The following is a 17,602-nucleotide window of genomic DNA, read 5'->3' as shown; positions in this document are numbered from 1 at the left end:
CTACTAACAGAGGAAAGCTATACAATTACAAATATATCAGTGTATATCGGGGGGAAACAGGAAATACTTTTTTTAAAATACACAGGGATATGAGGCAATTGCTTAAATTGACTGCTCCAAACTAAAGCCCAGCATCCACACAAACAACCCACAAATGTGTGGGAGTCCCGAAAATAAGCTCAGCTTGAATTCGACACATGAACCATCCTTTCATTACAGGCTGAAGCGACATCCCAGTTCTGAACAGTCCCAGACTTTGGTATGTTTGAAAGCCAGACCCAAGTTTTGCAGTACGGGCCCATCTCTAGTTTAATATTTTATGATGCTGGATGCACAACCAGAGAAGAGGCAGAAGGTGGGGCAAGCCCTGTAAATTAGTTTGGGGCCACATTAAGGGGTGTGTTCTGTACTACATCCAGCTTCCACTTGGTGCTGCCAAGATGAGGGCTGTTGGGGAGCTGGTTATGGCTCATTGTTTCTCTGTACTATCCTATGAGCTGGTTAGAGCTGCCTAGATACTGCTCTACCATACACCCGTTGGGAACGGGTTTCCTAAAGGACCAGCTAAGGCTTGCCAGAACATATGGCAATGTTTCCTTCGTGCCCCGATATGCTCCCTGTATTGGGGCTGCCAGGAGGGAGGTGTAAGAGCCACTGGGCTAGCAGTATTGATATCCCTTTGCGCCACAAGAGAGGCAAGAAGGGAGTGGCACAAGATTCCTCTCTTTGCATTAGAAGTGCAGGGAAAGTCAGTTAGCTTCAAAGACAAGTGGGAAAAGGGCAGGAAAGCCGAGCAAGTTAGTTATAAAGAGCCTGCCAGCAGAACCAGGACATTCAATGTGTACAGCATGATAATGACGAACGACTCTAATGTCTCTGCCTTTGTTAAAGGTGAAATAAGCACCAAAGAGCGGCGCATTGGCATTAGTGTTATTTATTTGTATTGTGGGAGCACCTGGAGGCCCCACATTAAGGATCTCAGCCTCTTTGTGCCAGGCCCAGTACATGCATTATTTAAAACTAGTTTTACATATGACCTACACCAGTACCCGTGAGAGGATCACCAGGCCCTACGATCTGCACCCACTCCATGGATATCCCCGTAGTAGACTGCTTCAGCAAAGGGGGGTGGGGAGGATGGGGAGAAGAAAACTCCCCCGTCTCCCAGCTGTTTAACACAAGCTGTTGCTAGGTGAATCAAATTCTAAGGACGGTGTGTCATACCTGCTTTTAGCAACTTGATTTACTGATTCTCTCAAGTGCCTGTCATTCTTTATGGCAATCTCCCCACCTGTCTAGAGTCCAGCTCCATTCAAAAGAACCATACATGTGTCAAATAAATTGAAGGTCCTATTCAAATCACAGTGTCCTCTGCCAGGCCTGATCTCCCATCCCATCCTTCACACCATAATCTGCTTAAATTGAACAAAACCTACTAGGGAAGAAGCACTAAATTTTCCACCCTCTAGTGAGCCACCAGGAGGTGACAATAATTATACCTGTCAATCAGTATGTCACAGTAAAGTTCCTGTCCATTGCAAGGAGGGTGGGAATTATTCTTCTAATATATTCAGAGAATAGCCAGCACACATCTTTCCATTCCTTTATCAGGAACTGGTTATTTTTAACAAGATAAACAAGCTTTTGTAAACCAGAGCCTCCCCCTTGCTGATGATAGAAGCTGACCCAGTATATTAAATGGAAACTCATAGATGAACAGATGATACTAGCCTGATGCATATTTCCTGTGCTTCATAGCAGCACTCAAACAATGGAACTTCCACTACAGTTTAAATTCATTTAAGATATTCACATCTGGGGGCCTCTGGTTTCTAGCTGCAGCGTGCATCTAAATCTCTATATATATTTACACACACAGCCTATTATTTGAACTATGCAAATACTATTTCTGTGGTGCACATCGGAATTCCATAAATAATTCAATATGAACAGAGACGTGATGGGGAAGAGGGAGATCTGTTAACAGGAAGAAACAGAACTAGGTTCAATCCAGAAACGTTTTGGCATTACTAGCACCCTGGGGCTTAGGCAGAAACTAAACTTACAAAAACACGTAGAAAAGAGCGGGTGTTCTTCGCTTTTCTACGTCTCTCGCAGTTTGTAAAGTTAGAATCTTGAGATCTTTCAGCCATCTCTTCAACACAACTTGATGTCACTGTATAAACCCCTGATTCACATCTTTTCTAACCTACACATGACACTGATTTAAATCTTTTAAGCACCTCCTTTTACAAACTAAGAAAGCATAGATAAATCTAACTCAGTGAGAATCCATTGCCAAATTAGAAGATGGATACATTAAAACAGAGGAAAGGGAGGAAGGACTGATATCTACATTTCTGCAGGAATTATTTCATTTATGAGACATCATAATGAATGTATTATCTCAACACCCAGATTGCTGTGATTCCGCACAAGCAAGGAAATAAACCTAGGAGCAGACCTTAAATACCATTTCAAGGATAAAGCATTGACATATTGATTTTCTGACTGCTGTTTTCAGATGCCTATCTGTGAGTGTCAGGTGAAACTCCGTTGATTGCTATAAAGACATGTCAGGTTATTGGTATCTGAAAATCATCCTTGCTAATTATGCCTCTTTCCCCCACCCACCCCTCCCGGCCAAAAAAAAAAAAAATCAACTAGTTTAACTGGTATCTGCTGCAGCCAAATCATCACACTCACATAATCACCTGACAAACAATCTTTGCTGCACTCATTTTAACTCAGCATGTTAAGAAAAATTCCTGGACTATTTGTGCTCATAATGCAACAAGATGTTATGTCAAAGACCCACATTTAGGAATGTTCTTCTCAAGTCCAGGGAAGGTCAAAACTTTTTGATATAAAACTTTGTTTGATGAGAATTGGCCCTTTTTTTTTAGGAATGAATATTTCTGTAGAAAATTTTCATTTCCTTCCATTTGTTCCAGTTTTTCAAAATCCCCTAAACTGGAACATTTTGGGGTTTTCCTTCTGTTTTGGATTTAAAAATTGAATTTTTTTTGGCTTTTCACTGAAAACAAATGAAAATTTCTGAAACCCCCCCTACATATTTTAGTTTCTTTTAAATGCTGTTTTCCAAGACCACTCTGAACTGGAAGCATCAGGAAAATGCTGCTTTGATCTCTTGGGGGAAAAAGGATAACATGAACTGCTCCTGATATATCACTCGATATACTTCAAGAGGAAGTAGACACATAATAGTGATAATGGCAGCCCAGATTTTCCAGTTCCACTCTAGTCCACATGCATCTTACAGAGCTGTAGTGGTCATTTCAAAAATAAAATAGCCATTGGTTGCTTGAGTCTCACCATACAGTGAAAACACTTGTGCTACATGCTCCCTCGAAATACACAGCTAGAATACTGCAAATGGTGCCAGTATAAAAATATAGGATGAAAGGTCACATTTCATCATGTGCAACATCTCTGCTAAATGACAAATGCTCCTTTTTTAACTTTTTCCAGTTAGGGCTTGATTCTGCTTCTATTTAAGTTAGTGATCACACCACCACTGGCTTCAATGGGACAGGTACTGGGACTGCAGTTAGACACTCGGAGCTGGCCCATTCCAGCTGACTCAGGCTCGCATGGACGAAGGGGTTGCTAAGGATCCTGCAAGGTGGGAGGGTCCCAGAGCTTGAGTTGCAACCTGAACCCGAACAGCTACACTGCAATTAAACACCCCGCACCCTGAGCCCTGCGAGCTTGAGCTGGCCGTGGGTGTCTAACTACAGTGCAGACCTACCCTTAGTGACTAGGCTGCTGATGACAAGTGCATGTAATTGTAACCATTAATAGGAGTTACGTATGGTTACTTACAGCAGACAGATTTAAGGCTTCTTGTTTGGAAACAAGGGCTTTTAATACACAGTTTACATTTTTCCTAACTGCTTGGATATGTTAAAACCTCACTGCTCTCTGAAATCTCCAGTTCTGCACTGGGCGTAATAACATTTCTTTTTCTTATGGGGTTTTATGGTACCTCTCAGTGTTTGCCACCACAGGAATAGCTATGTCAATCAGGCAGATGCCACTAATTCTTGGGGAAGGCTCTTCTTGCGAGATGGTAAAAGAGCGGTTAGTAGGGACTGTCTGGCAGTGAAGGATCTTACATGTGGAGAGATCATCCTTGCAGCAGGTGAGGCAAAATTCCCCCTTGAAGCAAGGCTACCAAAGGATAACTAAGTAGAAGAGATGCTTCTAGCTTTCCCCCTTCTCTGCCATTTTGGGGCCTGAGATATTGTGTATGTGTGGGAGTGGTGAGGGGAAGGATCCAAAATTTCTTAGAAAGCCTTAAAGCCATGGGAAGGGCGAAGATTAAAGGAACTGGACTGGTTTTCCTATGCTCTAGCTCAGGAAGAAAGCACTCCATGGAGGCTGCATGATGGGATTGTCAGGAAATAGAATGGATTGCAGTTTTCCCAGCAACATGAACCTGTTTAGTTCCTGTTATTCATAATTCTGTCTGATGAAAATTCTAGCCAACTGGAGAATTAACCCATAAATCTATTAATCTCAAAGATTTTCTAGGACCAGGAGAACCTACACATTCCAGGATTCACTTTCTTTCCCTTAAATTAATTTGTCTTTAAAATCTTTCCACTGCATGTTTTCAGGCAGGGTGGCACATAAACCTCTCAGCCCGACCAACAGATTTGTTTTTTACTTCTTGCAAAAAGTAGAAATTTACAACAATTTGAATTCCTTTCCAGCCATAGTTCAACACATTCCCCTCCCGCAAAAATTGGGCCACCTTGAAGGCCAAGGTAAGTACCAAAAGCTGGTGCTAATTTTGCTGCCCAAACTCTCCACATTTCATTATTCATGATCAGAAGACAATTCATCTACTTCCAGAAAGTCATCTTGTATTTTGTTTCTTGTAGTTCTTGAAGAGATGACCAACACTATGAACAAATGCTACTTTTGGTGATGCCCATTTAAGGCAATGACATTGGATAGGTTGTGATGATATCTTGGTTACACTGAAGTCAGTCTGGTGGCATGGTATAACTGGATATGGAATGGCCCAGTGTTCTCTGGGACAGTTCTGCACTACAAAGTTTTGTTGGCATAGGTACGTCAAAGGTGTGAAAAAATCCAACCCCCTAACTGACATAGGCATGCCAGCAAAACACCCAGATGCAGCTATATTGGCAAGAGTCCTTTCACTCATTCAGGGAGGTGGTTTAATTATATCAGTAAAAGATCTCCTTATACGAGTATCAGCTATCTCTCCACGGGATGGTTCTATCAGAATAGTAATATACATGTCCTGTAATGGCCAAGCCTTTCTAGTGTAGACTAGCCATTAGTTTGAGTCATTTCTGGCAGTGCATCCTAATCATAAGCACTGCCTTGTTTTCATTAACTTTACAGGCTAATAAATAATCTGTTGTTGGATTTAACATTCAAAGTGGCATTTTCAGTCCTTCATTTTGCCTGCAATTTGTTGAAAACTTCCATCCTCCCATCCATACAATAACCTGTGTCTGAAACTCCTCATTCTTTGCTGACTCCTTGATAGCGATCATGGAGTCATCTGGATTTTATGACAGCGTCCTCTGCTAAGAGAGCCCACGGGGAGCTGTAATATCAACCAGCCCCAAAACCTTTCTGACATCTCAAAATCCCTCTTATGTAACATCATTTCCTCCCAAGAGTCTTATCACTGGGCAAGGCATCTACTATTTTAGTCAGAGTGCCTGAGAGACTGTACTTCTAGTAACCACACCGACATTTTATGGTTGGCAGGGTCAGACTCTTGTTGTTTGTCAGTGTTTGTAAATGAGAACTCACTTTCCCTTGCAGATGACTGAGTGCTCCTCAGCTGACTCTGACTTGCTTCAATTTGTTTTTACTTGGGTAGTTTGTCTGTACGTTTTGCTACATTCCAAAGGCCATTTGTTTTTACGAGGATGCCTGTGGCTTCTTCTGACTTGGGAGCATCTGTTCCAGCGTTACCAAACCAAGAATGCCAAAAGGGAACTGAGGCTTTTCTTAGCATCACATTTCCCCTCCGTCTCATAAAATCCAAACACGTTCTGGTAAATTTGCCATAGACTCCCAATCCTTTGAAGCCCTAATAGAACCGTTTCCATTGGAAATATTTTTAATTGAGCCATTGACAAACCCATTGGCCTTTCTACATGTTTTGTGTGAGAGGGACACGCCACTGCTTCTTAACACACTTGTGCAGGTTCTCATTCCTGCCTGGGGTTGTCAGTCCATCTGCGGTATTTCTAAAGTGCCCTCCCGAGCAGTACCCAAGTGCCATTACAACTCAAGAGGGAACAGTTCCACAAGTATGAACTACTTGAAATCCCAGGAGTCTCAGGCTTCTTTTAATGGAATTGAGCAGTGTTGAATATTCAACAAATCCCGAATCTTTTTAACAAAGGAACTATAGCTCTTATATCCAGACAGCCTTGCTGCAATGAGTATCTTATACAAATACAAAAAGTGTGCACCTAGAGCGCTGACCATTTGAACCAATGGTCACACTCCCATTGTAAATATGCTCAGTGCAATATGCAGCCTGGACAACAATACATTCCACTGGTTTGTAGCTCACTTCTACAGAAACCCCAGGAACGTTCTGACTTCCAGAATTCAAGAAAAGCTCAGGGCAGCTTTGCTCAGGTCCATTTCTGACAAAAATCCCCCCGATTTATTTTAAACTGAACAATTTAAAAGGTACTAACTCTCCATTCTGGAATGACTATGTCGCCAATTTAGAATGGGCTGAATACTCATAGACTCATAGATATTAAGGTCAGAAGGGAGCAAAACAGAGCTGAGACTTCCTTCTCACAAACCCTCCTGACTTGCATCTTTTCTAATGGTCCAGGCAGCAGGTCCCAGGAGTGGGCGGGGCTCTCTGAACTGCATTTTGAGCAAAAGGGTACTTAGAATCATAGAATCATAGAATATCAGGGTTGGAAGGGACCCCTGAAGGTCATCTAGTCCAACCCCCTGCTCGAAGCAGGACCAATTCCCAGTTAAATCATCCCAGCCAGGGCTTTGTCAAGCCTGACCTTAAAAACTTCCAAGGTAGGAGATTCCACCACCTCCCTTGGCAACGCATTCCAGTGTTTCACCACCCTCTTAGTGAAAAAGTTTTTCCTAATATCCAATCTAAACCTCCCCCACTGTAACTTGAGACCATTACTCCTCGTTCTGTCATCTGCTACCATTGAGAACAGTCTAGAGCCATCCTCTTTGGAACCCCCTTTCAGGTAGTTGAAAGCAGCTATCAAATCCCCCCTCATTCTTCTCTTCTGCAGGCTAAACAATCCCAGCTCCCTCAGCCTCTCCTCATAAGTCATGTGTTCTAGACCCCTAATCATTTTTGTTTTTGAGCCCAGCTGAGATGCAGCCTCATATTGCTGAGTCCTGTGGTTTAACAGCTGCTATGTACGGTAGCTGCAGAAGAACCCACTTGCAGCAGCCATTCATCTCACAGAAGAAGGAGGCCGTGGTAACAAAGAAGGGTCCTGCTGCAAGGCAGTTGGACTCCTTAAATCTTCTACTAAGCATATCAAAGACAGCATGTCCCTTATCACTACGTGGCTGGAAGATGAATTTAGTAGGAAACGCCTCCCCATTACTATCAAACATTTACACTTTCCAAGTCCCACCAAGATGAACTGTGGTGGACTCTGAAGATATGGACTTGGAGAAAACTTCCTCCCTTACTAAGGGCTTTTCATATGGACTCACATGACCTTCTCATAAACAAACTAGGGAAATACAACCTACGTGGAGCTACTATAAGGTGTCTGCATAACTGGTTGGAAAACTGTTCCCAGGGAGTAGTTATCAGTGTTCATAGTCAAGCTGGAAGGGTATATCCACTGGGGTCCCACAGCGATCAGTCCTGGGACCGGTTCTGTTCAATATCTTCATCAATGATTTAGAGAATGGCATAGAGAGTACACTTAAAAGGTTTGTGAACGATACCAAGCAGGGAGGGGTTGTAAGTGCTTTGGAAGATAGGATTAAAATTCAAACTGATCTGGACAAACCGGAGAAATGGTCTGAAGTAAATAGGATGAAATTCAATAAAGACACTTAGGAAGGAACAATCAGTTGCACACATATAAAATGGGAAATGACTGCCTAGGAAGGAGTACAGCAGAAGGGGAACTGGGGGTCATAGTGGATCACAAGTTAAATATGAGTCAACAGTGTAATACTGTTGCAAAAAAAAGCAAACATTATTCTGGGATGTATTAAAAGGAGTGTTGTAAGCAAGACACGAGAAGTAATTCTTCCGCTCTACTCCACGCTGATTAGGCCTCAACTGGAATACTGTGTGCAGTTCTGGGCTCCACACTTCAGGAAAAATGTGGACAAATTGGAGAAAGTCCAGAGGAGAGCAACAAAAATGATGAAAGGTCTAAAAAACTTGACCTATGAGGAAAGATTGAATAAACTGGGTTTGTTTAATTTGGAGAAGAAAAGACTGAGTGTGGATAAAGATTGTTACAAGGAGGGAGAAAAATTGTTCTTGTTAACCTCTGAGGATAGGACAAGAAGCAATGGGCTTAAATTGCAGCAAAGGCGGTTTAGGTTGGACATTAGGAAAAACTTTCTAACTGTCAGGGTGGCTAAGCACTGGAATAAATTGGCCAGGGAGATTGTGGAATCTCCATCATTGGAAGTTTTTAAGAACAGGTTAGACAAACACCTGTCAGGAATGGTCTAGTAGTTATTACATAGCCCTGCCAGGAGTGCAGGGGACTGGACTAGATGACCTCTCGGGGTCCCTTCCAGTCCTACACTTCTATGATTCCCTCTCCTCCTCGACCCCCCATTTCGTCTATAATCAGGTATTGGAAGATCAAGACAGAAAAAAAGCTTGAGAGTCTTTGCCATCAATAAATCTTTGTGGGTTTTCTTTACATCCAGTAGTCCAATATCCACTGTGAACTGCGGCAAACTGACCATGGGTTTAGCCACCAAAACGTCACAACAGAGATACTGGTGTCCCTCGCAAATAAGGAAACTAGCCAAAACACTGTAAGAGTGAGATTATCCCACTCCATTTTTCTGACTCCTGACAATCCAGCATTTCAAGTAGCAGTCTCACTGAATCTGCTAGCTTCCATTTAAACGGCTCTTATAACTCTGTCAAATTCTCCAACCTTTGTACTGATTTTTCTCCTATTCAAAATAACTTTCCTTTACAACAGGAGCAGGCTGTCAGCCTCTTATCTCTTATGTTCCCCTCCACCTGATCCTCCTTCTCCTTGTCAGTCTTTCCACACTCCTATTAAACATGTAGAAAATTAGGGATTTATGTCAAGGGAATGTATAACTCTTAGCCCATCATTAACAAATTGCAATTGCAGTGCAGTTCGACTGATTCACAACAAGCCACAGTCAATCCTTAGGGAAAAGCAGGATATTCCCATCAAACACTGAGGGAACTGTATCTGTGCCTAGCTACTGAGTGGCTCATTTGAAACAAAACTCTGCAGACACCCTGTCATCTGTGAGCTACTGTGCGTTACTTGGGTCCAGCAGACAGCAAGACATCATAAAAACAGACTGCTCTTCCTTCCTTAAATGTTGTGATGGTCTCTGCATGAACAGTCCCACGATACATTAACACCTCCACCAAGCACATTTTAATTTCAGACCATCCTCTCATGTTTCCTCTTAATTATCACAGGGCATTCATAGAAAAGATCAGCCAGATGGAGATTAAATATTTCACTACGAGAAGATGAAGCATTCTGCACTAAAATGGAACCTTTATTGCAATAAAGTCATTAATTAAAGACTCAACCAATTCCCCTGCCACTATACAGGAAGCACTAAAGGCAATCACAAGGGGAAAGTGCACCAGCTATGCCATGGAAAAGGAAAAAACAAGGTAGACAGTTATGCGAGGCTTTGCTTCAGTTGAACATGGACTTGGCAGCTCAACACAGGGGAAACCAAGACAACCATGTACTCAATACATATATCAATATTACTCCTTAAAATTAGACTGAGCTGAACTTCTGCCAATGATAAACCCAGAATGTTATTTCAAGTGGAAGAGGAGGGAAGAGATGCAAAGGCTGGAGGGCAATGGAGGAGAGAAGGTAGCTTCTGGCTTTCCTCCTTCTTTTTGGATGGCCTGTGTCATCCAGGGTGTCAGGGCATTGTGGGAGAAGCAGTAGCTGAGGCTTGCAACAAAACTGCCTGCAAAATGGGAGTTTGCTAAAAAAGAATAATTAATCTAGGAAATACTTGAGCCATTCCTTCCTTGCCTAACCAAGTAAGTCATGGACACAAGAACAGATGAAAAGCACACTGACAAAATTCCCTCTGACAAACAAAACACCACTAGACAACACTGAACCTAGGGTAGGGTTGCCAGTTTTGGTTGGAGGTATTCCTGAAGGTTTCATTCCATGACATAACCTCTAATTAAAGATTAATCTGTGATTCCTGGAGACTCCAGGGCAATCCTTGATGGTTGGCAATCCTACTTTAGGGCCAGATCCTCGCACCCAAAGTAAACTTTGTAGATCTCCCACTGGAGTCAATGGGAGCTCTAAGTACCTCCATATGACTACAGGATTGGGTCTTCAGAGAGAATGCTAAGCAAAAATTCTTCATCTGCTCAAAGCCTCCTGCTGTGAGATATTCCCAATGGTCTCTTTAAATTCCCTCCATCATTTACTGACTTGTACTTTTCTGCATTCTTCCAGATGGAAGCAAGGAAATTTCAAGAGCAACCACCAAAAGAAATACAATGAAAACAGAACCGCTCCTGTCTACCAGTCTCACTAGAAAACTTTACTACTACGTAAAGCCAACTGCAAAACCTTAGCAACAACATTATTCTCTAAGGTGCAGCATGCCAGCAGTAACAAACCCAACTATTGTATGATAAAGCAGCATGGTAGTTCTAACAGTGGACTCCAAGAAAACATTTAGCAATATGCTCTTCTTTGCATAAACCCAAAAAGTACACAAATGTTAAAAGGCTTTCCCAAAACGCTAGCGGACGCGGCAGGTAAACAAACCGGCCGGGCCCGCCAGGGGCTTTCCCTGAACAAGCGACGTCCCAAGTTTGGGAAACACTGCCCTAGGGGGTAGCAAGAGGTATTAATATTGAGGATAAAGGCAGACAAAGATACTAGATCTCAATTTGTTTCCTCTAGAAAGAGCTTCATTGTTTTGAATCACACACATTTCTTCTCCATCAGGGACACACAAGTAGAAATACGAATGGGTCACATGATGGGTCTGTAACGGGGTGCACTCATCTCTCGTGAGCGCCTCCTTGGCCAAGTGCACGCACCTCTCAGTTTGTCCCTGCTCTTGGATAGAGCCGTGCCCCAGAGCTCCCTCCCTGGGGACAATGTCTTCGCCCTCTTGGTGCTTCCTGGCTACAGCTCTGCAGCTGGGCTACCATAGTTCAGTTCCCTCTCTGGAGTGCCTCAATGTCCAGGCCACTTCCCCCAGTGGTTAATTGGGGTTAGGGGGGGACCCAGGCCCACCCACTACTCCAGGTCCCCGCCTAGGGACCCTGTAGATAGCAGCCATCTGCCGTATCCCTTTAATTATGTCACACAACTTCTCTAATTCCTTGGGCCACTTCCACAACCAGCTCTCCCTGGCTTCTGGCAGCGCTGCCCTTTCCAGGGTTCTGTAGCTGCGTGAGCCAGCCAAACACCATCCACACTCCTACAGCTCCAGCAAGGAATGGAACTCCCTCTGGCTGGCCCTGCAGCTCATCTTATACTAGGCTGCTGGGCCCTGATTGGCTGTGTCGGACACAGCCATTCTAGGCAGCCCTCTCCACTGCCCTTTTTGGGTCCATTTTGGTCCACTTTGGCATGGCCATGAGGCCTCCAGCAGGGGGTGTCAGAGGTTCTAGTACACCCCATCACAGGGTCATATGATATCTGTCGCACAACATGATGTATTTATGGGAGAGAATATGGGCATTCATATTTGAGCAACCATCTCCAGGTTTGGGCAACAATGGAGTTAGTCTTACTAGTATAATCTTGGGCCAAGGGAACTACCCCAAAGGGAGTAGGAAGCAGGTTTAAAACAAACAAAAGGAAGTATTTCTTCACACAATGCAGTCAACCTGTGGAACTCTTTGCCAGAGGATGTTGTGAAGGCCAAGACCATAACAGGGTTAAAAAAATTACTAGGTAAGTTAATGGAGGATAGATCCATCAATGGCTATTAGCCAGGAGGGGCAGGGATGGTGTCCCTAGTCTCTGTTTGCCAGAAGCTGGGAATGAGCAACAGGGGATGGTTCACTTGATGATTACCTGTTCTGTTCATTCCTTCTGGGGCACCTGGCATTGGCCACTGTTGGAAGACGGGATACTGGGCTGGATGGATCTTTGGTCTGACCCAGTATGGCCGTTCTTATGAGAGTACAAAAAGGGAGTTAGAGGGCAACACAAAGGCTAATAATCAACCCTGGAAAATGTTCCCAGAAGTGTATTTAAGGAAGAGTAAGAACTGCTCATGTAAATGATTGTTTATGGTGATAATTTAGAAGAAATGGGTCAATCACCATAATATAGAAGCCTTCCATGAGAATCTGGTTAACCAATGGGAAAGGGAACAACTTTTTTAGCTCCTCTCTTCAGCTTTGTTCAATTCAAAGAAACAGAGAGATCTCCAAAAATGCACATGCAGAAGCCTCCATGTGCCAAATTGCAGCTGTACCTTTAGAAGACAGCTTGGGGTGCCAGACAGTACAAGTTTGCTCATGTAAGATTAACGGGATTAGGTCTCTATGGCAAATTGCAGTATGGTCCTTGGAATAAGATTCTCATTTACTAAATAAATTACTGTATATTACTGTATAATGACATTCACATTATAACTGACAATTAGAGCCATTAAAAAGAAAGCTCATAAAGCAGCCGAAGCTCATATCAAATTAACACAGTCATGATTAAAATCACTTCTGATTTCTGCTCTTCACGGAAATAATCAGCATTTTGCATAAAAATGAATAGGAAGCAACTGAAGAAGCCCCAGTCATGCTAAGACCAGCACAGCACTGCCATGTCTATTGCTAGCCTGCCTGAGATGCTGTACACATGTGCTTCCACCCCAGCAGCAGGTACGAAAGACACATGTCAGGGCCCCTGCAGAGGCCAGGCTATTCAGCAGTGCAGTGGCAAGGAGGATTGAAGTTCTGTTGTTATTCCTAAGGGGGAGGACCTGCGTTCTAAGCTGGCCTGAGGGAAGCTTCTATTTTATTTTCTATTTTTCTATTTTAATGTTGTCACTTCACAGTTTAATGGCTTCTGGCATTTGTACACAGATCTTCTCAGCTTTGGCTCTCAGGAAAAAAATGAAGTAATTAGAACAGAACAGGCACACACGCACAAACACGTCAGCAACTCGTTAAGATGAGGAGAACACATTAAAAACTTTCAAGGAAACAAAGAGATTTTCTCCCAGCAGGTCTAGAGCCCACATCCTTCTCCTTAGAATTACTGACACCACGAAGAGCACTGCGTTAATCCCCAGCGTCACAGCACTGGTTAGTGACCCTGCTCAGACACAGGCTCTAACATGGAGAGCGTGAGAGAAGCGATCACGGCACTACAAAGGGCCAACTAGCATTGTTACTGCGGTCGTAGCACGTGGACGAAGACAGAGGTTTGGGGTACACTGAACAGCCACCACAATACTGGCATTTACCCGGGGTGGCGGGTGAAAGCGCCATTGAGGGGAGCTAGCCCTCAGACCCTCCCGCTCTGCCTGAGGCCCTGCCCCGCTCCTTCCGCTGGGTAGGCAAGGAATGCTATAATGTCTGCAAAGAAAATCTAAGAATTAGATCAGTAGTCAAGACCGCATCATGAAACCAACCACTTAAAATGTTTTTATATATGTTATGTATTGAAAACAGATAACAATTACACTCTGTATAAATAAAAGTACTGAAAGATAAGATGCCTTTGATTCAATTTGCCTTTAAAGTATGAAATAAAAGGACATTCTCATATATCCTACCAACTAATTTAGCACATAAATCACAAAAAATGTGATCCAGATGGACTTCGGTGAAGGAAACCAATCAACAAAGACAGCCTCACCATCTGACACATTAGTTGTAATAATAAAAAACAAACAGCATGGTCAAACAATAAGGCTCTGCATTATATATGACATTTCTAATTAGTTTCTGCAATCAGTGCATCCTCCTCAACAAAAAGACTAACAGCAAGTATTTTGTTTTCTAGAGGAATGTGCACCTGAACTTCGTGTTTATCGAGCGAAGTCTATGGCTGAAGCAGATTCATCTGCATTCCCATGGGATGTGCTCTGGAACTAATGGACTTTGTACAGTCCACATCTGGTTTGCCAATTAGGTTCAGAGATCACTTGCTTTCAACTGCTTTGACATTAGAACTGTGCCAGACTTGGAATACAAAGTGCCCCTGAGTATTCCACAGATAACTGACCTGTGTCTATGGGCTTAGATCAGTGGGGTCATCATTGTATGATTCCCCCCAACCCCCCCCGCCGCCCTTTTCACAGCTGTCCTAGAAATACTACCTCTAGAGCACAGCATAGTATTTCTGGCAAGAAACTCCAAGCATAAGGCAGTCAGAGTTGCAGTAGGCACTTGCAGGCTGAACTGCAATTAGCACGACACCAAAACGGTTCCATCCTGTAAAAACTTACCTAGGTACTTCTTCAAAGTGCCTACTCCTGCATTAGGAATACTGGTGTTAGAATGGGCATGTAGGATTGAGCCCGCAGAGCCAAACCTGAACGCTCCTGAGCTCCCATTAAAATCAATGGGGCCTCTTTGGCTGAGGTTTTAGTGAAGAAGCATTGCAGCGAACGTGTGCAGAGAGCATTTGCAAAAGGGGCTCAGGCACGATCCCCACAGATCAGGCCCCAACTTTTTTAATTTGCTTCCTTTCAAGAGATACCGAAGGAAGAATGTGAGTTCTGTGGTACTACAGTGCAGCCTAAAAAGAGCAGGAGTTCAGAAGTCCGTGTTGTAACACTGAATAAAGTCTGGTTTTTAAATCAGATTTTAATTGCACTTTAATTTTAATTTAAAATTAAACCGTTTTGAAAAAAAGCAGACTGCTTTTTGGCAAACATTCAGAAATAAGCACAACCTAAATGCAGAAGCTCTCAGGTTTGGGCCAGGAGGGCTCAACCCTGCATACACATTCTCACACAAGTGCTCCTGATGGGTGAACAGACACCTTAAAGAAGTAAGTAGGGTTTTGTTTTTAAAGCAGAATAAATAAGTATTCTAACCAATGCAAAAAGAAACCAGGAATACACTTTTCTATTTAAAACAAAAGGAAATTATTTTCTATATATCGCTTCTTTCAAAGCAAAATAACTTTTCAGTCTTCAAACGAGCGTGGAATAATTTTGACAGCATGGGAAAAGGAATTACAACACCTGACACAAATGAGGGGTTGCACAGTGTCCTACCATCTCCACTTCCCACAACTTCAAAAGGCGAATGGCCTGGCACCAGAACTTCACATGTTCTTTCTTCCACAATAAAAAAACTCTCTCCTCCATGCATCCGATGAAGTGAGCTGTAACTCACGAAAGCTCATGCTGAAATAAATTTGTTAGTCTCTAAGGTGCCACAAGTACTCCTTTTCTTTTTGCGAATACAGACTAACACAGCTGCTACTCTGAAACCTCTCCTCCTTGTGAATACCAGCATTGCCAAATGAGAGAGAGATGGCAACATGTGTTGAAATACATGTGTTGCCAGTTTATTATCATCATCACATGAGCTCCTAGAGGCTGCAACAGAGATCGGGTCCCTATCATGTGAGGTGCTGTCCAAACACATAGTAAAAGACACTCCCTTTCTCAAAGAGCTTACAGCCTCCATAGGCAAGACAGACAAAAGGTGGGAGAAAAGAAGGACTTCTATCCATAGTCTCCAGATGGGAAAATGAGGTAGAAAGATTCAAGAGGAGATTGTCAGAGGCACAAATGTTTGCGTTTCCAAAACTCTCCCCCAAATCACATAGGAGGAGCCTGGGAATGAGCCAAGGTCTCCTAAAATTTCAGCCCAACACCTCATCCGCAAGGCCATCTTTCCTGTCTATACACAAGCATTCAGCATAAGTCCATTGTTTGCAGACAAGCTTCACAGCCATGTTACACATCTTTAATGTATACTGCAATGAATACTTTATCCAATACAATGGCTTGTATGTAGTGCCTTCCATCAGAGATCATTAGTTATATGTCGCGGTAGAAAACCTACAGTCCATACTGCAAACTATCAGCAAAGTTTAGTGACAAGGCAAATAAATGACATTTATTATTCATTGTGTGTATTACCATAGTGCATAGGAGCCCCAGTCATGCCCAGAGCTCCATGGCAGCAAAAACACGAAAGCAAAAGGCAGTGCCTGCCCCGGAGATCTCACAATATAAACATGAGACAGGAGATAGGTGGATACAGAGAAACGGGAACACAGGGAAACAAAAAAACTATTGATGACGGATAGCAGTCCCAGCCTGCCAGCTGCGTAACCATTGTTTGCTGCAGGCATCATGGCAAAGGAGAGCTGTAAGGAGGATTTGAAGGAGTACAACGAGGTGGGTCTGCAGATGTTTACAAATTGCTCCTCTCGTGCGTAAAAAGTGGCCTGGGAGAAAGCACAAAGGAGCTTGTTTGAAAATGTAACAAGTGGGTGATGAGGGCTGGCACCATTAGCCGAGCAGCGGCGGGAGCACATGCGAGATGACAGGCAATCAGCCGTGAAGGACCTGAAAACGGACATGTCAACGGATGGAACATTGCAGTGCTCCTGATGCCTCTCACACTACTGCAATCCATTCTTCTGCAAGGACATAAACATTTTCTCTTTCCACTCACCTCAACAGGGAATCTCTTGCCATTGATGCTGTGCTCAGAGCCAGCGGATCCATTGCTCTGACCCCAATGAAATTCCACTTTTTCTGCTTTGAATCTACCTGGCAGCCCAGCACCGCTGATGAAATAATCGTCCTTCAGAAGGATAGCGACTGCACACACAAGACAAAGAGAGGGACAAGATTTTGAGTGTATTTTTGCGATAGTGTTTATGATGATTGATGCACAGTTGCTGGTTACAGTGGCTTTCTTTTTCTATCCATATGCAAATCCATGAGGATAGGAAAAGCACTAATACAAGCAATGCAGGTGAATTAGGGAGAGATCAATCCCATGGAAACAATGGGAGATTACTAAAATTTCTCCATAATCTCAGAGAAAACCTCCTAACTGTAAGAACAGTAGGACAATGGCGGTTTCCAACAGGAGGCTGGATAGCCATCTATGTTGGATGGCATCTTGGCAGGGGGTTAGACTAGATGATGCTTGCAGTCCCTTCTAGCCCTATGGTTGTATGACTCTATAATGCCCTCAAAAACATGAGCAAAGAGGAACCTTCTTATCTTATCTAGCAAAACAATTACTACAGTACCCTTCACACAGCTGTCTGACTCCCCACGCCTCAGCCCTGCTCCGCCTGAACTCTCCTGATGGGTGAGGAGGAGCTCTGCTCCACCAGTGGGACTTACAGAAATAGACTGATGGGGAAGC

At 43.3% G+C, this 17,602-nt stretch overlaps 1 protein-coding gene across 3 annotated transcripts in view; it reads right to left on the bottom strand.

Moving 5' to 3' along the window:
- Positions 1-17,602, bottom strand: part of PTPRG (protein tyrosine phosphatase receptor type G) — a 621,190-nt gene that overhangs the window by 259,985 nt on the left and 343,603 nt on the right. For all 3 annotated transcript variants that reach the window (XM_077822059.1, XM_077822061.1, XM_077822060.1), the window contains exon 4: positions 16,895-17,043. In XM_077822059.1, coding sequence (XP_077678185.1) covers positions 16,895-17,043 — 149 coding nt within the window. The remainder of the gene's footprint in view (positions 1-16,894; positions 17,044-17,602) is intronic.

This window comes from Eretmochelys imbricata, chromosome 7 (genome assembly GCF_965152235.1).
Source record: "Eretmochelys imbricata isolate rEreImb1 chromosome 7, rEreImb1.hap1, whole genome shotgun sequence".
Taxonomy (NCBI): Eukaryota; Metazoa; Chordata; order Testudines; family Cheloniidae; genus Eretmochelys; species Eretmochelys imbricata.
Note: the sequence above shows the minus strand (reverse complement) of the source record. Positions and strands in the feature narration are given on the sequence as shown.